The following is a 26448-nucleotide window of genomic DNA, read 5'->3' on the forward strand; positions in this document are numbered from 1 at the left end:
AATGTCAAAGTTCGTTTCTTAAGTCCACCTTGTGGATATTTATTTGTCAGTGTAATATCAAACATAACATTACACTTTCTTCCTGATGATTAAGGATATTTTACAAATTAACCATACATCATTTGAATGGAATCTTGGAGACTGGATTTTACGTATCTTAGTTGCTAATATTTGATTGCATTTCATTTACAAAATACGTTTTGCAAGAAAACCCGTCCATCTCAACTATTGAGCCACTAATAATAATATTAAAATCACATAGAAATCTTAAAGCAGAACTGACAAAGCAACTGAAACTAGAGAGGAGTTTCCATTAGCATATTAATGAGACACCGCATTGTATTTCTTTACATCAGAAAAAATGGAATTTGCACATGTGCAGATTTTCAATAGTTGTGCATCTTTCCTCATGCAAAATAAAAGTTTTCCTACACTGGAAAAAAAATTATATGCATCAGGGATTTTGCGGCCTGCGTTATATGTCAGAAATCCCGTTCTCTGTGTTTTAAAAGCCGGTATCACCCCACCACGCAGAAGGGATTAATAAATAACAGCTCATTTTCTCTCCCGCGCAGCAGTAGTGAGTAGCCTGTGCCTTCTATCTGTGGAACATAATGAAGGTTTCTCCCCTCCCGCGGCGTGCTATCGCTTCGTCTAATTGGATCCCATTACATGGTAGACTCTCCTCGGCTGCAGTAGCTTATTACATTAAAGAGTAGCAGGTAAAGTTTGAGTGTTAATCATGCTTTCCCCAGCGCTGCAATGGACGCTCATCGGAAAATGTCAGGCCTTTTCCTCGCCTGTTCTAGGTACAGTCGCTCACAAAGATTTGTGTGCTCAAAATATCAGCCGCCATGTTCTCACGCTTTGATGGTGTACCAATGACGCATTTAGATTTTCATTTAGGAAGGGCTGGTGAATCAACTCTAATTGTAGGTGGCAGCACGATAGTTGTATCCTTTCGCTTCAGCCAGGCAACTGTTCTCTCATTTAAATCTATAGGGAATTCTAATTCTGGACGTGTTGTTATATTTCACCTTTAATTTGATTTTAACCTGAGATATGATGTTAGACATGATAGATGAGTGCTTTGAAACTAGGATTTTCTTTAAAACAAGATGATTGTCAACAAGAGACGAGAGATCGTAACTCCAAAATTGATTTTAAAAATGCATAGTATTTGTTTAGGTCACTTGCATTATTTTTTTCAATTTAAGTGCTTTGTGCTTTATTCTTTTTAGTTTGTTGCGATAGAGAATAATATAATAATAATATAATCGTTCCGCACAACTGGACTATTATTTTCATAGTTGTAATTTCTTGAATGTCACATTTCTCGATACGGTTAGTGAAAAGGTCCTTTGTTTTACATATAAATTTATCGAGGAAAAATAGTTATTAAAGAAACACCTAATCTTCTGTATCTCATCTCGCAACCTGTATGTCGTTGGATCTTATTTATAGGAATTATAATTATGAAACTGTTTTGGACAACCAACAACTGTCCATGACTGTACAACCGTAGAGTTTTCGGGCATAAGATACATGCAAATCAGAAAGAAGTAAACTCCGTTGCGGAGTGGTTAGCACAGAAAGCTACGACGTCAGGAATCTCTGGTTCGAATCCAATCCAGGGCATGGTTGTTCTTTGTGAATGTCCCTTCGTCAGTTTCATGAATCATCCTCATCGTCGCGATCATGCAAATATGGCAGGAAAGCGACTAAAATATAAAAAAAATTAAGATCAAATAGAAAAATCAAAGTCATATTGTAACCATTCTAACCTGGCAATGGAAATATTCCCGAAGTGCGTACTAGACATTGTGTGCGATATGGAAAAATGGATAGAAGTAGTTTCTATGAGGCCAAGGACCATATTTCTCCTATATGTATATTTTATTTTCGAAAGTTGCAAAGCATTGTAAGCAGGCGCAAACAAAACACGGTCAAAAATACTTTTCCAATTTCTGTTGCCAGCTAGTACGGCACTTAGGAGAAAGTTCCGCTTAACAAAGCCCCCAAAAACGTGGTCAGTGATGTGGTCTTACCGATCGTCGCTTAAGGCTCCCTTATCCTAAGCGAAACTTAGTTAAGCAGAACTTCGAGTGGAGATAGTGCAACCGGCTCTAAACTGTGCTTGAAGTGGGGTTACGGCATGATGTTTTCCGCTCCTTTCCAGCTAGAAAATCTTCGTAAAGCATCCCTCCAAATGTTGGATTGTCACCACGCTAAACCATACAAGCACCCTCCAGCCCATCCGCAGGGCTCAAGCCAATCTCTCCCCCCCCCCAAAAAAAAAATTTCACTTCAATGCTGTGAGCAGTAATGAGAATTAAATTCAGTATGCTACCTAATTCAATGATCCACAGCTTGAAGTGCTGGTATTTGGGGGGTTATCTTCCCAGCTATGAAAATTTAAGTTACGCATTCCTCAGACCTGTCTCATTGGCACCATATTAAACCAAGTGAAAATCCCTCCTGCTAGATTCTGTCTCAGGAATCTCTGGAGCGAGCTAATGAAAAGAAGTATCTGTACAAGCCGTGACTCGAGATGGTTCGACCAACGAACTCGTGAGAGGGAGGTGAGTGCAGCCAACAGCCGTTTTCAGCAGCGCGCACTGAACTAGCTTCCCCAACTCGCTTTTTTCCCATTCTCTTCCGTTATGGGCGGCCTTGCTCCACAGGTTCCAGAGACAGAGTATTGTTGCATTTGCAGGCCAACGAGGCTCTGGTTCCTCGACCCGCAGCCAGGATAATCCTCTGTAGGAATCGTGTTGTCTCCTCCATATGTGTTCGTGATTGTCCCTTCATCCAAATCATCATCCCCATCGTCGCGATTAGCCAAAAGTGGCACAAAAGCGGCATAAAATAACTTAATTGAATCAATCAATCAAACTCAAGTCTCAAACAAACATCAATCCACCTAACAATTTCCGCTGGGCCTCTTCGATCGTCGCCTTGTAATAAAGGGGTCCCGGGTTCGATACCCGGTGGAGGCCCATTGCACACTGGTTCGGATCCAACTTTAAACTGTAGATTCAGTCCCGATTAGCCTATCTGTGTATAAAGTGGACTTAAGACAACAATTCAAACAAACAAGCAATTTCCGCTGTAGTGGCTGTCAGTAGACTTCTTAGCACAATAGGTGGGTTTCATGTGACGTCAGGATGCGCACAGCCGCCATGTTTGCGGCCAATTTAATTTCTCGTTTGCAAGGAAATATCCGCCACGTAGCGTTCGTTACATCTGCACCAACTGCACGTTTGTTTTAAATCACGAATGTGTGTGTTATTATCCCCCTCTCGCCCGCTTGAATTCCGTATGCTTGCAAGAACTGGCATCAATCATGGCTGCTCGAAGCCACAATGCAACAGTTTGTGACGTAGGTAAAACACGCCTACATTACGATCTTATGAACGGAAATAAATCGGAATTTAAATGTAGTAGGAAGTGGAGTTGGGTGTATAATAATAAACTTGACCATTTTTTTTAAAAAAAAAATCCTCCTGTTATAACATCGTTTACTCTTACTTTTGAGACATACATTTTTACAATTTACAGAGCATAGATTGATTATATGCTTCTTTTTTTCCTAAGTAGCAATTGTGCTAAATGAGGTCATCACTATTGGAGATAAAATATCAGAAATACTAATGCCCAGCTCCAAAGACCACAATGAAAGTGGCCTGGTAATGCTTTAAAAGAATTTTCGTTAATTGTATACTCTCCAATTCAAATTCCATGCTGCATTTTCATATAAGTGAGAGGCATGAGAGTTTTAACACATTAATACCCTACATTCTTCCAGTTGGCTTCATATTAACTCATTTAAGCAGCTTGCACCTGCTTGTTTTTTATGATGAAAGAGGGAAAAACTTGAAATATAACAAAGCAGTCTGCAACGTGACTTGCCCCCAACAGCTTAAAACATTGTTTTCTTTATTTTCTCTCTTTAATCATGCAAATGTTTTCCTAAATTCTTCTTTTCTGTGCTGACCTGGCATTTATTTTAAGGAAAGTACCTGTCATTGCCAGTGGCATGTCGAGTAATTTTGTAAGGGAGCTTACCACTTCTTTGTTCTAATTGCTTCATTTGTAACTATTTCAGATATCAGTAAAATTAATGGAGTTCTTTCTTCACTTTTAGTTTTTCTGTTTTTTTGAATCCACTTTAAGTACAGAAAGTCTAATCGAGGCTGGATCTACAGTTTAAAAGTGAGCTTCGAAACACTACTATCGGATTAAAGATTATGGATGCTCGAGTTTGGACTACATGTTAACCAGTAGACCTAGGTAAAAACAACTTCCATCAAAATTTAGATTATTCAATTGCGCGTTAAGCTGCGGTAAACAATTTTTTCGAGTATGCCTTCGATTTTTGAACGTCGTGAGAACAAAAAAGTGCCTGTTTTTTCGTGTTTTCCAAACAACCGCTCCCTTTGAAATTGTACAAATAAAAAGCGTTCGGTCCGATCGCGATGAAATGTAAATACGGTACAGGTAAGCCCCGTGACAGGTTAGGTTTGAAGCAACTTTTCGTATATATGGAACAAAACGTGCACACAGAATGTAGTTGAGCTGTAATACTGCCAATTTTCTCACAGTCTGGGATATGAACAGCTTTGCGGTTGAGGCAAGACTGGCACTGAGGATGCTGAGTGCCGTTCTCGAGTGGACTAAATACATAAAATCTGCTGCAAACTTAACCTGTCGCGGGGCTTAGAAAGGTTTTAAACACAATTCTTAACTTTCAGACTTTCTTTAAATCGGCTAAGAAAAGTTTATCAATTTTGTGAAAGAACTTATTCTTAGTATTGGGTAGTCCAACAAATAGGTTCTTGCTCTTCTTTTGAATCTGTTTTTAAAACCCATTATCATTGTAAATTCACTTTTCGAAACCGATATTACGCAGATTCTTATTCAACGGGGCAAAGATGTGTCTTGAACGTGGCGACAGCTCTCAGGGCACTTTCCACGGTTTAACGGACATCGGTGTAGCGTGTGCTGTTGGTGTGTGCCACATTTGTAAAGGGGTATAGATGAAATCCACTCTTCGCCGACCTCAGTGGCGGAGTGGTTAGCACAGGGCGCTACGATTCCAGGGGTCCCAGGATCAATCCCGGCCTGGTGGCTCTTCTTTGTGGGTATCCCTTCATCAATTTCATAATATTATCATAATTCATCCACATCTTCGCGATTAGCCAAAAGCGGAAGAAAAGCGACGTAAAATAAACCCAACTAGAAAAAACAAATCAAATTTCACTCTCCTTGCTTGCTTGGTAGTCATTCTTTTTCATCATTTCACTTCTTTTGGAGACACGAATGAATTTCTGAGTATTCAGTTGTATATTAATGCAAGTACGGACAAAAAGGGCACAAGATATGTAATTTTCTCGTGTCAGTTCAGATAATACGTCAGAGTAGTAATGTTGCCGAATACTTTCTTACTGAAAAGGAATCACGGGCAACAGAAAAGTTTCTTTACATTAGAGCACCGAGTTAGCTACTTGTGCTTGTCGTAATTGGAAACAAAGATATGTCTCGTGTATTCTCGCGTCCAGTCTTTGCACAACACGAACAGCTCTGGCACGGCTGAGGTTTGTCCGACTGTTTCCTTTAGAGCGCGTTTTTTCCTTCTACGAAACCTTTAAAAGTAAGGGTTGGTATTGCTGCTACAACTATTTTTCGTCGTCTTCTTCTAAGAGAACCAAACCCAATAAGGTGAGGGCCGGTTGCACCATCTCCACTCAAAGTTCCGCCTAACCAAGTGCCGCTTAAGACAAGCGGGAGTGCTAAGTGAGTGCACCAAGTATTTTGAAGTTCCGCTTTGTTAGAAGAACTTTCTCCCGCGTGCCGTACGATCTGGCAACACTGTTGCCAATTTAGCTCTTTTGGTGCCAGGCCTGACTTTTTAGCTCCGCGAGGGTAAATTTAGCTCCAGTCAATAAATTCGTAGCCACGGTATATGCTTGACATCAACACCGTTCGTTCGAGAGCTGCGAATTTACGGAGTAAGAATCATATTATGTGTCAGACGGGTGGCTTAGAGAGCTCTCCCAGTTACTCGACCAGATTTTTGTGACCATAATGATGCTTTGGTTACTTTATGTCGCAGCTTGTAAGGGTGTGCGTGATCCCGAAAACTCGGTACCGGGATCAGGATAAAATTTCCCGTCCCGATCGCGACTTCGGGAAATGACTTACCGTCTTATTTTTTCTTATTATTATTTTCTTCGGGATCCCGAACACAATGGTCATGTTTGAAAGTAGTTAATTCTCGATGTTTTCTGCATTGTACGTGTCTGAAACTTCTCGGAAATTGTTAGTTTTTATTGCAGAGATGCAAAAAAAAATCACTTAACAGGAAAATGGTGCGTAGAATTCGAGATTTCCAGTGTCGGGAAATTTGGAACATTTCCAGACTTAGTCGGAAAACTAAGAATTTATCCCGTGTTAAATGTTGGAAATAAGAAAATTTCCCGTTCCGACCAAAGAATTTGTCCCGGACACCCCTAATAACTTGCGACGAGAAGCCTAATGTAATTACGAACTGCGATGCATGTTATTGATTTGAAAACGTGTCGATGCAAAATGCAAGTATTGAAAATTAAACTGAGAACTGGGGGAAGCCCACTATGACGCCTTCACTGGCTCCGCCCCTCCCCCTTCCATGGACCAACAAGGTATTGATAATGCAATGAACGTTTTCTTTGAACATGCATTTGACATGCGATATTAAGGTGTAACGGCCCCCTTCTTGCCTTTCCAGCCACTTTTTTTCTAGCGCCGTGACTGATCTGAAGATTGAATCTCGAAAATCCTTTATTTTCGATTTCATACAACTATCGGTGGATTATTGGCACCACCCAATGCAGAATCTTGCTGCCGACTTCCGTGGCGGAGTGGTTATCACACCGCGCTACGACGCCAGGGACCCGGGTTCGAATCCCGGCCTAGCATGGGTGTTGCGAGTGTGTCTTCATCAAGTTCATCATATCGTCACTCATGCTCATCTTTGCGACTAGCTAAAAGTTAAAAAAAAAACGAAGTAAAATAAAACAAATCAATCAAAAATCTAGCTCCTTAAAGGTGATTGTAGCTCAATTTAAGGTTCTTCTTATCTCTTTAGCTCTCCAGGTTGGCAACACTGCATGGCAACAGCTGGGAGAGAAGAAAAGGAAGGAGTCTTCCTTATCGCACAACACTTCTGTAACCTTACGTTTTGACGTCACTAGAAATTGATTTTATTTTTAGGCTAAATGCCTAAGTTGTTAGGTTAGGCTAGCTAGGTTTAATTCTCTTAGCATAAATAATACATTTTCAGTGTATTTATGCTAATAGAATCAAACCTAACATAACAACGTACACACTCTTTCTCTGACGTCAGAACACAAAGTTGCAGAAGTGTTGTGCGATATGGGAAACCTCCCAAAAAGACGTTCGATCGTGTTTTGTTTGTGGTGTTTAAATGTCTACTTATAATATCGAAGTGTTTTTTAAGATATGAAAATGTTAGAAAACTAAATATATAGTGAAATAAAATAAAGGAGCTGATCGAGAAATAGGTAATGTACGCCTTGTACTCTCATTTAAGGTCAAAGAAATCTGTGATAGCTCGCAATCTTTCACAGTAGTAGGAAATTATTCTTACCAAGTTTTGAAATTAGTTTTCACCTTCTCCAGCAAACATAATGCAAAAATGGGTACTACTTTACTGTACCTGAGACACCTGGGAATAATTTCTTTTGCACTTTTTTACATTGCTAACGTACTATTCTGCATTCCGGAACACTTATTTAGGTGAAATAATTTAATTTCTTAGGAAAGTAATGTATATTTCTTACATTTACGAGTACTTACTGTTCTTGTTTATTTCCACACACAACATGGCGATAGCTTACCATTGATCGTTCCTTGAGCCAGAAAAACCATTGACGTTAGCCCAAACATTCACGATAGCCCCACAAACCATCACGGGGACGAGGTATGCCTACTAGGTTAGGTTAGGCCTGTTAGGTTTGGTTCCATTAGCAATCCTTTCGTTCAATTTAGCATATACGGACAATACGAGAGCGTATTGTGCTCTCATGCAGGAAGGAAATGGCGGCAGCAGCAATAGCGCGTCGGAAATAGATTTTTGTACAAAACCACATGCAATCGCATTAAAATGAATCAAAATTACATTCCCGAACATCAACAACGCTACAGAAAATGATTTGCGTAAGTACTTTCTCCTGTAAATTTGAAGAAATCTGTCTCAGGTATAGTAAAGTGTTACCCAAAAATGAATATTCATTTTGCAATAAAAAGGAAAATGCTCGAAACAAACGTTTATCATTCTATATTCTGAATCACAGTGCATACAATCTGCTTCTTTATTTCCTTATTGTTTGTAACTTTTGTTCGATATTAACCCCAGTGAAACTATTGAGAAGAACATACGTCCATGTGAAACTATCACTGTATCAAACTTTTTACCTATTTCAGATCCGTGCTTGGTAAAATACTGTGGAAAAGGGAGGGAGTGTAGGCTAACAGATGACAGGCAAGCAGCATGTGTGTGCCAGAGTCGATGCAAGAAACACCAGAAATTGGTTTGTGGATCCGATGGCCAACTGTACACCAACCATTGTGAGCTTCACCGTACAGCATGTCTTTCAGGGGAAAGCATCACCGTGGATCACACTTTCAGTTGTATCAAGAAGAAAACTAAGAGCAAAGAAGGTGTGTATGTTTCTTCTTACGAAATATAATGTTTACTGTACAGAGTGTCTGAGAAGTTCCCGTATCCCCTACTTGCATGTTGAACTGTGTTGAAAATTGGCTGGTTTCCAACCTGTTGATTACAAGGTATAGGATGTTAATATACTGAGTATATGACATATTTTTATTTATTGTAACATTTATCTCAGCCATAGTTAATTAATAAATGTTATAATAAACAAAAATGTCATATACCCAGACTATGTAATATATTATAGGGGTACAGGGACTTCCCAGACACTCTGCATATTGAGACACATGTAAAAGATTTTCAGAGCACAAACAGTTAGTGCATTAGTGCAGGCTAGCTCTGGGTGCAACTTTTATATGGGAAGGAATGAACCATATCATTTTAAATATAAGGTGGGGGATCACCTTTACCCTTTCATTAATTGATGATGATTGCTAGTTCCAATACATAAATTCATTGAGGAATTGAAATGCCTCAAGAAAGAGGTTAAAAAAAATATTGCAAAATTGTTTTTATTCACTTGATAAGTCTTAAATTACTATAAACTTTAATAGTTATAGTCCTTCTTCCACTGATCATATTTATTTTGAAATGAACATTCTTTGTCCTATTACAGCTGGAAAATATGCATTTTTTAAATTGCTAGGTAATATTGTATGTTCTAAAGTAATCCGTACTTATTTTTATACCAAATGACCACAAATTGTTTTGTAACATGGTGTAATGACCTCTTCAATATCATTGTACAATGTACAACAGATCATAATATGAATGGAAATAAATCTAATCTACTAATGGACGACCAATGGACTTTTTTCCAGAGAGGGGTAATGAAGGTATTTTTCTAGGTGGGACAGGGGTGTAAAGGAGATATATTTTCTCTCATAATAATGTTGCCTCCTCGAAAAACACTTTCTCAGTGTGAAGTTGTGATCTTCAGAGTTCCCACGCACCTGGGAAACTCAGGGAAAATCACCTAATTACGAGGGTAAGTCAATATATAAGTCGCAAAATGGAATAGAAAGAAAAGTTGAAATAGTTACCTGATGAAATGTGGTTTATTTTTCAACGTAATCTCCATGAACATTTAGGCACTTGTCCCAGCGTTTCACGAGTCCCTCAAATCCAGCAGCAAAGAAGTTTTGTGGTTTGTGTTGTAGCCAGCTGGTAACCTCCCGATGGACCTCCTCCATATCCAGGAACCGGTGACCACCCAGGTGATTCTTCAGTGGACCGAAGAGATGAAAGTCGGATGGTGCCAAATCTGGACTGCAGGCTGGATGTTCCAGTCATTCCCAACCTGGGGACCGTATGTGAGCCACTGTAGTATTGGCATTGTTGTCATCCAACAGAAGAACTCCATCTCTCAAAGCACCTGGATGTGTCCTGCGAATGGCTGACCGTAACTTCGTCAGGGTTCTGCAATATGTGGCTGCAGTGACCCTGGGGCAGAAATTTCACGAGAAGGATGCCTGCACCCACAGAAATCGAATTACGGCCCAGTGCTCACCACACGTACACTTCGCTAACACACCTGCCATCTTACCCACTTGGCACTCGAATGATGCCACACGAGAACGTGACTACTAGCGGCGTATACGATACACGGTGGTGCTGCTACAGCGCCTTGCGGAAAGGATCAATGCAACGACTGATATTCATAAAACTATATCACATTGCATCAATTCGAAGATATTTCATTTTGCAACTTATATATTGACTTTCCCTCGTACATCTGTAGGGCTAGAATATGCTACTACCTGTTGAGTTTCTTCACACAAGCTGCATTGAAGACATAGGCTGTAACATATGTTAATTTTCCATTACAGATTAATTGATATTGTGTCTAATTGTAAATTTCTGTTTCTCAAAAGTGTGAAAATATTTGTTCTATATGTGGTATGTTTAGAATGTTATTTTGTGCACTGATACAGTTGGAAAAGGTGTTAACTCAGATAAATATCTGTAACCATAGTCCTTAATTATATGTGCACAGGGATTCTTCATTTAGTTTAATTTCAGAAAGTGAAGTCATATGAAGTATTTCCCAGTACTGATAAACTACTGATTCTGATAACTGAGCCAATGCAAAATTGCAAATGATTCTTGCAGAACATTCATTCACCTCCTCAATTAATGTATGTAACCAAGTGATTCAATATGATGTACTTTAATAACGAACTGCTTATTTAGATATTTACTTCACAAAACCATGGCATACAAATTGTATTGTTTTATTCATAAAAGTAATAAAAAATGGCTAAAATTATCAGTAATATTACTGATACACACATATACTCATACCAATAGAGTAACAATTAGTTTGCTTCTGCTGGGTCCCCAGTCATCCGGGCATCAAGGGGAACGAAGGAGCTGATGCTACCGCCAAGTCTGCTGATGCAGATGGAGACCTTCTCGTACACCTTGTTCTCGTTCTCTCTCTCGCCGAGAATAAGTCATCTTAACTGCTTCGAATCTAACACAGTTGTCTCGCACATTTTGCTGGAAGGGCTGAACCCTCTGTTGTAACGTTGTATTAAGTGTTCGGCACATTCTTCTCGCATGTGCTGATTTTAATTTCCTCAGAAAGAGTTTTAACCTTTCCAACGATTTATCATCCATCCATGTTGGGAGATGATGACGGTGTTTTACAAAATGTTTTTATCTTTTTTGAGAAGTGTGGGCCTTGTACACTGTTTGTGAGGACGTTTTTAGACTCTTCTTGCCTTTTTTAAATTTCGTGTTTGTCTTGTCGAAGCGGGGTGTGAAATCCCTGGGGGACAGGGGGAATTCCCCCACCAACAATCTTGTCCTGAAATTCCCCTCCCACCAAATTCTTCCAGGGGGGGAGTTTTTGGTTTAACAACAAACATAAACAATTACTTTGGGATTCGAATATACTTGACTGGAATATCATCAAAAACATGCAGAAAAAAGGGACAACAAAGAGCCTCATCTCTTAGGACACTGAACCCAGCAATCCCCAGAACACAGAAATTAGACCAACTAGTTATTTCTTCTCCATTTCTCATCGCATTTCGTTAGCAACCACGAAGTATATAAATATATTAATAAAACTCGTAATATGTGAATCTTATACAGGAAACTATTATCTTCTTAATGTCTCTTAATTTTGCCCCTCCTCCCTTACGCAAATCATTGTTAATAGCATCAGCATGGGCGTCCGGAAGGGGGGGAAAGGGGGCCGTGGCCCCCCCTGGAAAATTAAAGTTAACCCAAAAATATGTATTTCACACATATAATTTCATTTTATCCACAATAATATATGTTAATTATTGCATGAACACCATAAATTCAAATTTAAGCAATGTTTTTTAGGGAACAACACTATTTTGGGGGAAATTTTACCTTCGCTTGCCCCACCCCCTGGAAAAAAATACCTTCCTTGCCCCTCCCTGGAAAAAATCCTGCGGACGTCCATGAGCATCAGTAGACATTATATATACGTGTGTTTGTGTGTCTGTCTGTCTGTCTTTCTGCTCCTTCCCCCCACCAACCTGCAGTGATTTTGCACCCTGTATGGAAGTCCCTTTGCAACTTGCATTTTTAACCTTTCTGAAACAGGGTGTCTACAAGTCAAGAAATTATGCTTGTGGTCTATAATTTTTGCTCTTTTTTACAGTGTAGTGAATTTACATTGGTATGTACCTGTACTGGGATTCGATAAAATTGAATATTTGGAAATTTAAAATTGTGTTTAGATTTGTTCACTTTGCTTCTTAAGAATTTCGTGGTCATTCACCATCCAGGATGAAGTCTGAAGCACTAATATTTTCATGCATTATTAATTATAATTAAAGCAAGTCTAAATATCTTGTTAAAAGTACAGCTTCAGTTTTCATTTCATCTTAACCAGCTTTGGGTAAGGGTAAGTTAAGGGTTGTTCATTTAATAAAATTTTCTATTTTCTTTATTTCCAACTAAGTAGGGGGCGATTAAATAAATGTTTAGAAAAAGGGGGGAAAGGTCAAGAAAAAGTCATGAAATAGTAAAAAAGTTTGGATTTGTTATTTTGGTAGATAACCTGTGAAAGGTAAGAGTTTTTAGATATACAGGGTGAGTCACAAGTCTCCATACAAATGGTGAAAACGGTGACTAATGTTTATTTTCCCTTTTCAGGCAGGTGAACCAATGAAAAAGAGATGCCACTAACGAAGGAAGAACGGATTGATATCATTCTGTTGGCTGGTATTGGTACCACCCGTCATGTAGCACGTACATTCAATGCAACCCACAGAATGCAGATAACCCATGACACCGTGGCCAAACTTATCAAGAAATTACCCTCCTTTCATCTGTTGCTGTCTTTGGTCTTGCATGGCCTGCTTTCGTTGGCGACGGAACCTGTAAGTCTGAATTTCTTGATAAGTTTGGCCTGCATTCTGTGGGTTGCATTGAATGTATGTGCTACATGACGGATGGTACCACTCCCAGCCAACAGAATGATGTCAATCCATTCTTCCTTCGTTAGTGGCATCTCTTTTTCATTGGTTCACCTGCCTGAAAAGGAAAAATAAACATTAGTCACCGTTTTCACCATTTGTATGGAGACTTATGACTCACCCTGTATACTTAGAAGGGTGCAAAGTGGCCACAAAAGCCGAATCACCCAAAAATTTTAAATCAATTACTCACCTAGCCCATCTCATCTCTAATAATAATAAAAACAACGTGATGTTATGGCTATGAGGGGAAATGGAGGCTATTGTAAAAAAAAAATAGGCAATATTGCACTGTGTATTGACTACTCTGGGAAAAAAATGAAGATTCTGGAAACTCAGGGAAAATACATTTCAAGTTCACGTGGGAACCCTGTATGTTCTCTACCATATAATTAATGGAAATTATTGTTAAAGAAATGAAATTATATGTATGCAATATATAATTTAAGTTTGATGTTCACTTTCCAGGTTGGGGTGGGGGGTGTGATACACCCTCTTGCCCTCGCCCTTCTTCACAGCCATAAATCTAATGTAATGTATCTACAGCAGACACCTTGTCACTATTAATCTGCATCCAAGCAGCAGTGTTATTATTCTCATCTTCAAAGACAGGGAAATTATTTGTCAAAGTTTACTTTTATACTCCATCCCAGGAATCTTTGGAGCAATGTCGCACATAACGACAGAGAAGGGAGGGGAAAAACTAGTGGGTGGAGTGAAGTAGAACACGTTCCTGCAAAGGTCTGGTAGCTGCAGTCGCTTCCTCCCCTCCATGCAATTCCGTTTCCTCCCATGCGTTCATTGGTTGAACTCTCTCTAGTCGCTACTTGCACAGAGATTTGTTTACGTTCGCTCGCTCCAAAGATTCCCAGGACAGGGTATAGTAACCTAACTTACTCATTTAAAAATAAATTAACTGTTTTTTTTTTATTATTATTTTGTTTTTGTTATTTGATTGGATATTTTCTAATCCACCGCAGATAAAGCTATTCAATATGTCACGGAGGCCACATCATCAGTCACTTCACCATACACGGTGTCCAGTGCAACTCCTATGCCCATTATCCCTTTCAATGGAAGACCAGAGGATAAGGTGACCCAAACAGAAAAAGAGCCATACTCTTCAAACACGAAGACTGACTGCTCCATACAGGAATATGAGATAATGAAGGTAAATATGGAGTTGACTTTGAGAATTATTATGGTTGCATGTACATTTACATGGTAATTTAGTAATATCCCTTTCCTTGTTATTCTTGTGTTTGTACATATTCAGTGACTTACATAATAATCCACATTGTCAAGTATTTATTTAAGAAGAAGCTTCTTTCTTTTCTAAATATATCGGCACTTATTCGTATTTCTTGCAAACACACATCCTACGTCTCAGTTTTCTTGCACGAGTACTGTATGATATTTCACACCACAGCAATGGGTTAAAAATTACTTTAGGCACCACTTATGAAATTTTTTATTTTTCTTTGTATTTTTTGTTATTTTCTCTCAGTATGCTACACACTAATTCATGTCTGTACTTTCCCTTTACCACAAGATAATATCGCAATTAGTACTACCTCTGTGTTTGAATTATTGTTGCTTTCTGTTAATCCTGTATTTTTTCTATGTTATCATTCCTCATATATTTTTTTCTTCTCTCTTGTTGACAAGGGTTGGTCGTAAGAGTGGCTCAAGAGGCCGGAACACACCTCATTTAATAAAGACTATTGTTGTTGTTGTTATTATTATCGGTGCTTTTTTTCTGTAAAACTAATAATGTTTATTTCAACAAAAGGAATTCCATGTGTAACCTACATACATGCATGTTCATTTATGAACTGAACATACCGCGATATTTTGAGTAGTTTTTTATGATGAAAAATATAACTAACCAACATAATAATAATAATAAAAATAATGATAAGCAACAACCAATTAGGAGGGTACCAGAACCTTTTTTTTTAAAAAAAAGAATGATTGTTATTATTAAACCATGCAGTATTTTTAAACTTCATGCCCTAAATAGTAAAAAAAAATACAAAAAACTATTTCTCTAAAAAAAGGAAATGAATTGCAAGAAAGCTAATGAATACATAGAATATTTCATAGTAGTATAACATATTGTTATATTTCCAGGATAACCTGCTATTGTACAACCATGCAAAACTGATGGCTGAAGACAACCACAGTTCTGGAAAGGAATACCTCGTGAGCATAATGTTCAGCCACTACGACCAGAACAACAACGGGGCTTTAGAGAAAGAGGAACTGGAGCAGGTATACCAAGTGAGGACATTGTTTTGCTGCATGCCTCAGCATGGTTGTAGTCAAACCTTTTGAGATCTTGATGGAGAGGATCTCCATACATTTCCACATATTTTTATGTTAGCATATACATGGGCTGTTCAAAAAAAGATACAAACTTTATTACCGCAATTACAACATTGCACATGCTTCTCCCCCTTCCAAGTACTCCCCAATTCTTGCAATGCAGTGCTCCCATCGTTTCTGCCACTGTTCGGATGCCTCCTGGAACGCGTTTTGAGGATAGCTTTCATCTATGTTGTCGCATTCTGCTGAATTTTGTCTACACTTGCAAAATTACATCCTTTCAAGGGAATCAAAAAAGTCCACAGGGGCCAAGTCTGGAGTGTAAGGTGGGCTGGGCATGGCACGAAGGTTATCACATGAGCAGTTGAAAAGTGGCCATCAAGCAGTGATGTGTGACTTGGCATTTTGTCATGGTGCAACACCCAACTCTTGTTTTAGCACAGCTAGGTCTTTTTCTGCGCACTTTCAAAATTGTGTGACATGACCCGATCCTGATGTCGATCTCCTTAGCAACTTCTCTGACAGTCAAACAACGATTTGCATGAATAATGGATCGAACAGCATGGATGTGTTCATCGTTTGTAGTCGTCAAAAGTCATCCCGATCTTGAATCTTCCTCAATCGATGTTCTGCCTTTTAAATGCTGAAAGCACTTATGACACTGCGATCGGCTCATACAGTCCCTCCCAGAAGCTTGCTGAAGCATTTACCAAGTTTCACTTAAAGATTTTCCCAGTTGAAAGCAAAATTTCACACAAACACGCTGATCTGCCGGGTCCTTCATCTTCACTCGTGTGAAGCGAATGCGATGAGAGGTTACTGCACATGCTTACTTTGGTGGCTCTAATCGGGCTCGTGATGAGGCAGGCATCAGTGTGTTTGTGAAGGTTGCTGCTGGAGAATGTCACCTGCCGGAACTCGCTACAAACCATGGTTTGTGCACTATGACAAAATAGTCCAGTCTTTTTTTGAACAGACCACAGGGTAATCAGAAAAAGGTTACAAGGACCATAAATTTCAGTGTAGTTGTAGTGAAGTAAATATGTGTGTGTGTACTGGTGTCATCTATATCTCGCATGTATAGGTGTGCCCTTCTCTGGTTGGAAGTAGCTGTGCAGCGACTGTTCAAAATGGCCACCCGTTTCAAAACTTGGTCAAGGATGGAAAGCGAGGGTTGTGATTCGTTTTTTGTGGACCAAAAATGTTATGTCTGGCTGGATTCATAGCAAACTGGTGGAAGTTTATGGTGAAGATGCAGGTATTGTGAATGCATCATGTAGCAAAATGGTGTTGTGCCTTTGAAGTAATCCAGCAAGAAGTTTAAAGTAATTCCATCAGCCAGAAAACGTTCTGGGTACTGTTCTCTGGGATGAATCTGGCATTGTGCTGGTGGAATTAGGGACGGGCACAAAATGAGGATAAAGGGTGTCTGGGTTTCAAATCCATTTCAGATGAAACAGATAATCCAGATATCTGAGCTGGCCTCCGTGCCGGAGAGGTTATACCAGCGTGCTACAATACCAGGGGTCCTGGGTTTGAATCCCAGTCTGATCGTGGGAGTTTCTGAGTGTCCCTTCATGAATTTCATTGTATCGTCACTCTTCATTGTTACCCGAAAGTGGCAGAAGAACGAAGTAAAATAAACCAAATTAATCAATGAAAACCAGATATCTGGATAATACAGATTTGATTAAGGATTTGTAGAAAATCCATGTAGTGAAATATGAACATGACAAATAAAAGAATGTGTGGATAGTCTGTAAAATGGATAAAACTGTTTGGATAATGCACACATTTGGATATCCAAACATTTTGAATAATCCAGATAATCCATATATTTGGATGTCAAAATATCCAATATCCAGATATTTGAAATCCTGATAGAAAATTATCCGATATCCAGATAGAGTTTTATCTGTTTTTTGCCATGTTGCCAGGTGGAATACCTCAAACATTGATGCACTGTTAATGCCAGTGCCTACTGCCAGACACTTCAGCATTTGCAGGAGGCCATCAAAAGAAAACGACCAGGTCTTCTACGCAGTGCAGTGATCGTTCTTTATGGTAATGCATGTCCTCATACTGCATGTCTAACCGTTTGTGAAGGTTTCACTGGAGAACCTTGGACCCCCTGGATTTGACTCCAAATGATTCCCATCTCTTCTTCGCTCTAAAGGAACACATGTCTGAACACTGCTTGAGAGCATTGAAGATGTAAGCCTCCAGATGGTACCAAAATCTTGACGCAAAATTGTGACAAGCATGAACAAATTAATCAAATGTTGTGATGAATGTTTGAACAAGAAGGGTGATTATGTGGAGCAGTCGTGCCCACATACTCATTTCCACACCATAAACGGTACCCTGTCATTGTCATGCTTTGTAACCTTTTCTTCTGATCACCCCTCTTGGACATCATCATTACATTTTGTACCAAGCATCTAAAAAGGAATTTATTATAATATATTTTTAAGGTAATTTAATTCTTTTCTTCAATATTTGTACATTATGCATGTTGTTTACAGTGGGAGATATGGGAAACATATCATCCATCCGTCTAGCATAATTTGCATTAAATACCTTCCCATCTCCAATTTCATACATGTATACACACACATGCACACACACCTCCAGGGTTGCTACGCATCTGGAAAACCTGTAAATGTCAGGGAATTTGGCTTGTCAGGGAAATGTCTAGGAATTTTGCAGATCGTCTGGAATTTAAGTGCATTTTGGAGTCTGCAAGAGAAGAAGTTGCAAAATGAACAAGCCATTCACTTCAACTTCTGGATTTGGTTCTTGTGATTCCACTCCTAAAAAAGATTCACTTTAGAAACTTGTTTCTTTCGTTCTTATAATTCTTTGTTTTGTGCAAAATTATGGTTCCTTCGAATTTTTGTAATAAATTTTGACTTTTATAATACTAGATATTCAACAAAGTAAAAGTTGCACTCCAGATATCTGATTGATAACTAAAGTAACAGTTGGGCTGAAAAGTTCGTAGGCTGACTCATAGATGGCGTTACTAGAATTAAATCCATGTGATTTTTACTTAGTACTAACCTTCAAAAGATACGTGTATAAATTTCACAGCTGCCAGATAATTAGTTCGTGAGATATAGCATTGTGAGTAAAGCAGCTTTTGTTATTGTGAAAAAATGGATAAAAAATAATTTTGTGTGTTAATAAAGCATTGCTTTTTGGCGAAAAAAAATACTGAAATTGAAGTCAAGGCTTGGCTTGATAAACATTATTCGGACTCTGCACCAGGAAAATCAACCGTTGAGAAGTGGTTTGCTAAATTTAAACAAGGCAAAATGAGCATCGAAGACGATGCACGCAGTGGACGCCCCAAAGAGGCTGTTCGACGAAAACATCAAAAAAGTCCACAAAATAATTTTAAATAATCGTAAAGTGAAGTTGATTGAGATAGCTGAGATTATTGCATTGCATTGTTGGAGCGTTTAAAGGATGAAATCACGAAAAAACGGCCCCATTTGAAGAAGAAAAAAGTGCTGTTTCATCAAGACAATGCACCGTGTCACAAATCAATGAAAACGATGGCAAAATTATATGAATTAGACTACAAATTGTTTCCCCATCCACCATATTCTCCAGATCTGGCCCCCAGTGACTTTTTGCTGTTTGCAGACCTTAAAAGAATGCTCGCTGGAAAGAAATTTAGCACTGATGAAGAGGTAATCGCCGAAACTGAGGCCTATTTTGAGGCTAAAGAGAAATCGTACTATAAAAATGGCATCGAAAAATTGTATGACCGCTATAATCGTTGTATCGCCCTCAAAGGCAACTATATTGAATAATAAAATCGAAATTTGTCAAAAAAATATTTTTTACTATGTTAGCCTACGAACTTTTCAGCCCAACTGTTACATTGACAATATGATCATAATTATTGGAAAGGTTGATGAAGATGAGGTTATTGTCTATTATTTTATAGATCTTAGTGTTGTTGGCATTTCCTATAGAATTCCTATATGCAACAAAAACTCTCCAGATGCAGTGTACTTATAAATTTAAGCAAAACAAAGCAGCATTTTCTATGACTATAAATCTGCCAGAAAATAAAAAATTGTGTATGGTTTATGAACATTTTCTGTTCTTATTATATTGTGATGAAGTAATAATGTACCTCTGTTACCTTAGCTTGAAGGCAAGATGCATGTGATTGTAGCACACAATACATTTGATGCCGATTGTAATTTTACATTAGATGTTTTTGTTCCTGCAGAATGAAATTTGCTAAAAAAAAAGTTGTGAAAGTCAATATTCATAATAATTAACAGATTATATATTTAATTGAAAAACACAAGGTTCAAAAGCAAAAATCATGATGATAAACATGTCTGGAAAAAATTCATTGTTCTGGAAAACCTGGAAATGTCAGGGAATTTCATAATCGAAAAATCGTAGCAACCCTGACCTCACTCACTCATGTTAATCTTCACATTTTTTAGCCATATAAGGAACCGCCATTTATAAATTTATACTTTAAGTGCTGCTTATATCCCCAACATGGTTTTGACTTGCAAGGAAAGTATCAAATCTGTATATATATTTAATAGAATTCATAAACATTACTGTAGAGCTGTTTGTAAGTTATATTTGAGTGTATATAGTATTCATAATTGGAATTCAGAATTTCATGGTTTCATTCATGATGGGGGAATTGGATTACAAGGTTATGCAACCTTTAAACAACTTACTAACTTTTTCTGACAAATATTTAGTGACTTGTTTACATGTATTTATTTATTCCTAAGTTACAGAAAAGTTGCAAGGTTGCGTCGTTGCTTTCTTATCAAGGGGTCCCAGGTTCGATACCCAGTGGAGGCACGTAGTGGTTCAGATCCCACTTTAAACTGTAGGTCCAGTCCCAATTAGCCTTACTGTGCACAAAGTGGAGTTAAAACACCCACTCAACTCAACAAAATATTAAGTAAATTAACAATGTCACTGTGAAACATCAGTGAGTATACATGAAGTGCACATTACTTTTCTGATGAAGAAGCATAATACAAAAAAAATTAAGAATGTGAGAAGGTTGTCAAAGCTTGCCTCTGTGCTCAGGATAATCAGGACTGGACCTACAATCTAAAGTGGGATCCAAACTACTATGCAGTGTGCCTCCACCAGGTAATGAGCCCTGGACCTCTTGATTACCATTATTCCATCAGAGATTCTCAAGGATACTATCCTGATTCTTACATTTCGAAACTATTTTTGTTTCTATCTTATCAATGAATGAATGAATTGTTGTTTTAAGTCCACTTTATGCACAGAAAGGCTAATCAGGACTGGACCTACAGTTTAAAGTGGGATCTGAACCACTATGTGCCTCCAACGGGTATCGAACCCGCCACCCTATGATTACAAGGCGACAACGCTACCACTGCGTCATCGGGGAGGCCCCTGTTTCTATCTTTGGAATTAAAACATTAAATGTAGTATATGTTTTAAAATTGGAAACGCTAGTTCTATTGATCATTCGAATGTTTGTCTTCTTTTGCCTTGGGAGCCACTTTTAACCCTGTTAAGTCTTCAGAATATCTGTAGTGTTTTAGTTCTGAGCTATCCATTAGATATTTTTAATTGCATGTGACATTGTCCAATGCTATAGCTTTCAAAATAGTTCAGAAAAGTTGTTCAGCGTGATATCCTCTGCTCAATATTGCAACTCAATACTCTGTGTATTAGGGTGGATCAGATGAAAACTGAACAGGAGCCACAGAATGAAATCAACAAGGTTTATTTCAAATGTAATCTCCAAAGTTACACAAGCACTTGTCCCACTGTTTCACCAAGTGGTGAATACCCTGCTCGTAGAACTCCTTTGGTTGAGATTGGAACCAGTTGCAAACATTGTCCATAACTTCATTGTCCGAGTGGAAGCGCCGACCCTTCAATGCCTTTTTCAACGGACCAAAGACATGGAAGTCGCATGGCAATAGATCGGGGATATACGGTGGGTGTTCCAACACTGTCCACCCAAACGTCGCCAACGTGTTCTTTGTAAGAGCTGACGTATGTGGCCGCGTGTTGTCATGCAGCAAAACCACTCCAGAGGACAACAGGCTGGGCCATTTGGCCTTGATTGCTGCTCGGACGATACTGCTGCCTGACTGCTTACGCATATCACGTGAGACTATCTAGGGCGAGTCCATTATGCAGTAAGGGTTTCCTTCCTTACCTCCCGCGCTACCTCTACACAGGATTGTCGGCACACACATACATAAATATAACCAAGTACATCCACTTTCCGTTTTAATTTGATTCACCCTCATATACGAGGGGATGCTGAAAAGTTCGTAGCCCGACGTAGAAGGAATGCATTTGGAACGATGAAACGTCATAGTTACTCAACATACTACCCTTGAAGCTCAATACACTTTCTGGCCCGGTGCTCGAACTTTAGCAAACTACTTTTAAAAAAATCTGAAATTTGCTCCTCGCACCAACGCTCTGCGGCAGGAATCACCTCCTGATCTGAGGCAAAATGGCTGAGGAAACGGAAAGTAGTCCGATGGAGCCAGATCGGGGAATAGGGTGGATGATCAAGACACTGAAAGACCAGGTCTTGCAATTTCTTCTGTGTTCCTGCTGTTCGATGGGCAGGAGCATTGTCATGGAGAGCAGACCTGGTCACTTAATAACCTAAAACAAGAAGAAAGCTTGTCAATTATGCAATGTCTTTTGGTATATGTACATACAAGGATATGTACTTTCAAGACATAATGTGACGTTCCTCTAAATAGTTTGGGAACTTGGTCGGGCTACGAACTTTTCAGCATCCCCTCGTACATTTAAATATAGATCTGAAGCAAGATCTACACCCGCCGAAAAGTGACTTCGGATCTCATGTGAAATCTGCCATATTAAGTGGTCTATCACTGTCTAGCCTTGTATATAGTGTTGGTTTGTTTCGAACACGGAATCGTTTCTGCATGAACATATCTGGCAACAGTGTATTACTGCTGATAAGCGAGTTCATTTCATTTCGTATTGTTAGTTGACACAGGAAGGGTGACTTTCTGCTGTAGTGTGATAAATTGCTGTGTTTTCGTGTGGTGCACTTTGTGTTGGATATTTTCCTACTGTAATTATTTGTGTTGGATATTTTCCTACTGTATATGTATTGGATATTTGACTACTGTACAGGTGTATTTGTGATATGCCGGGAAAGTACTGTAGTAGTGTGGAAAAAGCCAGCATTATTGCATGACGAAGTGAAAACATCCCAATTAAGACCATATGTAAACAAACAGGTCATGCAAAATCAACCATAATGAAGGTACACTGGCAGCCGCCAGAGGACTGCCTCCGACTGTCATTCGAAAGCACAAATTCGGTGGTGGGAGGCAAATAAAAACAACCAAATTTCCAGACGTTCTCCTAACGAGAGAAATAAATAAAGAAAAACCCTCGACTGACAGCGTCAGAACTTAAAGAAATACACCAGAGTCTGCTGGAAAACGTTAGTGTTCGCACGATCCAGCACCATTTACAGAAAGACTTGGATTTGCCACGTCGTACTGCTGCTAAGAAGCCACAACTCACCACCCGCATGAAGATAGACCACCTTGCTTTTTACAAAGAAATATGCACACTGGACACCAGCTAAGTGGAGGGAAGTCATGTTTTCCGATGAAAGCTCATTCCAACTGTTCCGAATGGGAGCTGCTAAGGTTCGACGTCCATCATCTTCAGATTGATACAACCCAAAGTATACGGTTCCGACCGTTGGGCACTCCCAGTCTGTAATGGTGTGGGGGTGTTTTTCAGGTGAAAAGGGTAGGGCAGGATTATATTTCTTACCGCAAAATGTAACGATGAACGCAGACCGATATATTAACGTTCTTATGGACCATTTAGTGGATATGCTTCAGATCCACGAGTGTGATATTTTCATGCATGATAACGCTCCTTGTCACACGGCCTAAGAAGGTAAGGAAATGGCTTGAGGAACAACAGATAAAGATGTTAGAGTAACCTGGTAATAGCCCCGATCTCAACCCAATTGAAAATTGTTGGCATCGTTTGAAGCAATTCCTGGGAATGAAGAAAATTCAGAACCTACAGACCCTCCAAACAGAACTGAAGAAAATGTGGTGCATTGACATGGACTTAAATTACTTCCGAAGTCTTAGTGATTTCATGCCCAAGCATGCAAAATATGACTCATGCCTGGTGGCTCAAAACAATCCTGATTGCAGACAGCTTTAACTCGCAAAGAATTGTGAAGTGCACTGGACTATGCTGGAACATCCACCCTATAGCCCTGATCTCTCACCCTGCGATTATCTTTGTTTGGATAACTTAAGGAGGCATTGGGAGGTCAACATTTCGAAAGAGATGGAGCGCTTCTCATCCAATTGGCTTTGACACCACCATCACAGTCTTTCTATGCCACATGCATTAAAAAATTACCAATTCGGTGTAAAAGTACCTTGATTGTAGTGGAGTGGTGATGCATTAGTATTTTTACAATATTTTCATGTAATAAAATGTTAGAACAAAATTCCAGTTTATACTTGACTGACCTATGTAGTAATTCAATAAATGAAAACTGAAATTGTTTAAAGATTATAATCCATTGTTGTTTCAGATTGCTGGAAAAGAACACCTAAATCAGCTTGCCAAAGGCTGCAGCCTTGGCGACATGATAATCTATGACGATTCAGACAAGGATGGAAGATTGAACATTAATGAGTTTTATATGGCGTTTAGTAAGTTGTACAGTAAGTTTCTTCCCTGCCTTTTTCCATGCTCTTTCACAAAGTAAACTTACTGTTAACTTTAAGTTCATTAGACTGACCAGATTCTCCGGACGTTGCACTTCTGTTTATGCTCTTGAAAATAATGTTGAAGAATTTATATGAACGTTGTGGAAATTCTGTATGAGGATTCCGCTTCAGATTTCACAATTAGTAATGATTTCAATCCAAGAAGGAAGGATTTTAGGTTATTTTCATTAATTATGTATGCACTACCTATTCAAAATATGTTTAAAAGAATTGTTACAGAATAACATTCATAAATATGAGAAAATGTATATAAATTCTAACATATTATACATATCTATGGGCTGGCCCCTGTGGCGGAGTGGTAAGCACATCACGCTACAACGCTAGGGGTCCCAGGTTCAAATCCCAGCCTGGGCATGGATGTTTGTGAGTGTCCATTCATCAATTTCATCATGTCATCACTCATTTCCATCTTCGCAACTTAGCCAAAAGTGGCACAAAAAGCGAAGTAAAATAAAGCAAATCAAAATAATCACATATCTGTGGAAAGAGGACGTCCTGTAGATTTCAGAAAGATTTAGTAAATAATAACAAATTTAGCAACACATTTTTCTATGATTTTCTGAAAAACAGCAAAAAAAAAAAAGTTAGGGGGAAAAACAGGGTATTTTCAAGCCTATCCACAAAGCATTAATATTAACAATTCAAGATGTAAATTACACAAAAAATTAAAGTAAGTAAAAATGAATTTACAAATGTTCTAAACATTTTTAAATTCATGTCGTGAGTGTAAACTATTATAGCCTAGGAATGTTCTGAAGTATTGCACAATGTTGAATACTATGGACGTATTCTACAGGTCTAATCTTACGTGAAAAGCACTTTGATTTGTTCGATTTATTATATTTATCAAGTGACGACAACGTTAAAATTAACTTAGTCAATTTTAACGTTGTCGTCACTTAGTCGGGAAATATTTAAATCTGGCACCATTAAGCATCCCAAAAACACCTCTCAGGACACCGGGACCTATTAGTGGAAATCGGCACTGCTAAACTTGGACATCTGGTCAGTCTAGATATCACATAAGAGTGTACATAAGTACAAGTTAAGATTATTTCAAAGACAGTATTTATGAGTTTCCACTAATGCTTGTAATATTATTGCTCTGAAAAGATAGTGTCATAATTTCATTCTTGAATAACTTGTAGTAATTTGTTTTGAAACAGTTCTTCTGGTTTGTAAAGGGGAATAATAGATAAATGTTAGCACCTGTTTTCAAATAATTATAAATCTCAGGATATTTTGATTTTTTTACTTTAGATATGAAGTATCACTTTTTTATGTATCAAAATTATTGTTAACAATACAAAATTTGAGCTTACATCATATTTCATATTTGGACTTACTACTTTTCACAATACACCAGTTGTATGTAGCAGATATTCATGGTTTTGTTAGTTTATATTACTTGATTATCATATATAATATCTATATAAGTAGTGGTATAACTGATGTATGTCTGTGTTAGGATCATATCAGATATATTTCCATCACTTTAGTGCGCCAAAAGTCCATTTCATGATTGTCAGCAATTTAAATTTTACAATTATCTCTTATTAATTTAATAATTAATAATTTTTAGAATAATGTACATAAGGATTTTGTAGATATCAGAAACATTTTTGGTGAAAGTACATTAATCTCGTAATCATTTAATGGTGATTATTAGGTTCTAAGATAGGAAAATAAAGGAAATAAAGTATATGTACTGATGGTGTGAAGCTCACACGGAAGGAAATGTAAACACAGGATTTCTCTTGATTTAAAATTGAATAATTTTATGAGCAAAAATAGCAAACACTTTGTGTACAAAAATATACAAAATACTAATCATGTTAAACCATAAATAGTGTCAATATTATTTTTTCAAACTATCATTAAAAAAGTCTCCAAAATTCAGCTACAAAGACTTTATATAAATGTTTAAGTTAATATTTTAAGTTAAAATTATATAGTACATTCAGAATGATTTATTTTCACTGGAAGAAAAGTTACTGAAATTATTATTAGTTTCATTAACACACTCGACAAACATTTCCATAGTAGTTACAGTATCAGAAAAATGAATGTTTGTGTATATTTTTTATTTGTTTTAATC

At 38.2% G+C, this 26448-nt stretch overlaps 1 protein-coding gene across 5 annotated transcripts in view; it reads left to right on the top strand.

Moving 5' to 3' along the window:
• The window catches only part of LOC146003305 (follistatin-related protein 5-like), a 1022072-nt gene that overhangs the window by 949601 nt on the left and 46023 nt on the right, over positions 1-26448 (top strand). For 2 of the 5 annotated variants that reach the window (XM_083141559.1, XM_083141562.1), the window contains exons 4-7: positions 8488-8724; positions 14178-14368; positions 15331-15480; positions 24149-24281. In XM_083141559.1, the coding sequence (XP_082997685.1) occupies positions 8488-8724; positions 14178-14368; positions 15331-15480; positions 24149-24281 (711 nt within the window). The remainder of the gene's footprint in view (positions 1-8487; positions 8725-14177; positions 14369-15330; positions 15481-24148; positions 24282-26448) is intronic. The other 3 variants (XM_083141560.1, XM_083141563.1, XM_083141561.1) reach the window with 2 other exon arrangements.

This window comes from Lepisma saccharinum, chromosome 20 (genome assembly GCF_977018435.1).
Source record: "Lepisma saccharinum chromosome 20, izLepSacc3.1, whole genome shotgun sequence".
NCBI lineage: Eukaryota > Metazoa > Arthropoda > Insecta > Zygentoma > Lepismatidae > Lepisma > Lepisma saccharinum.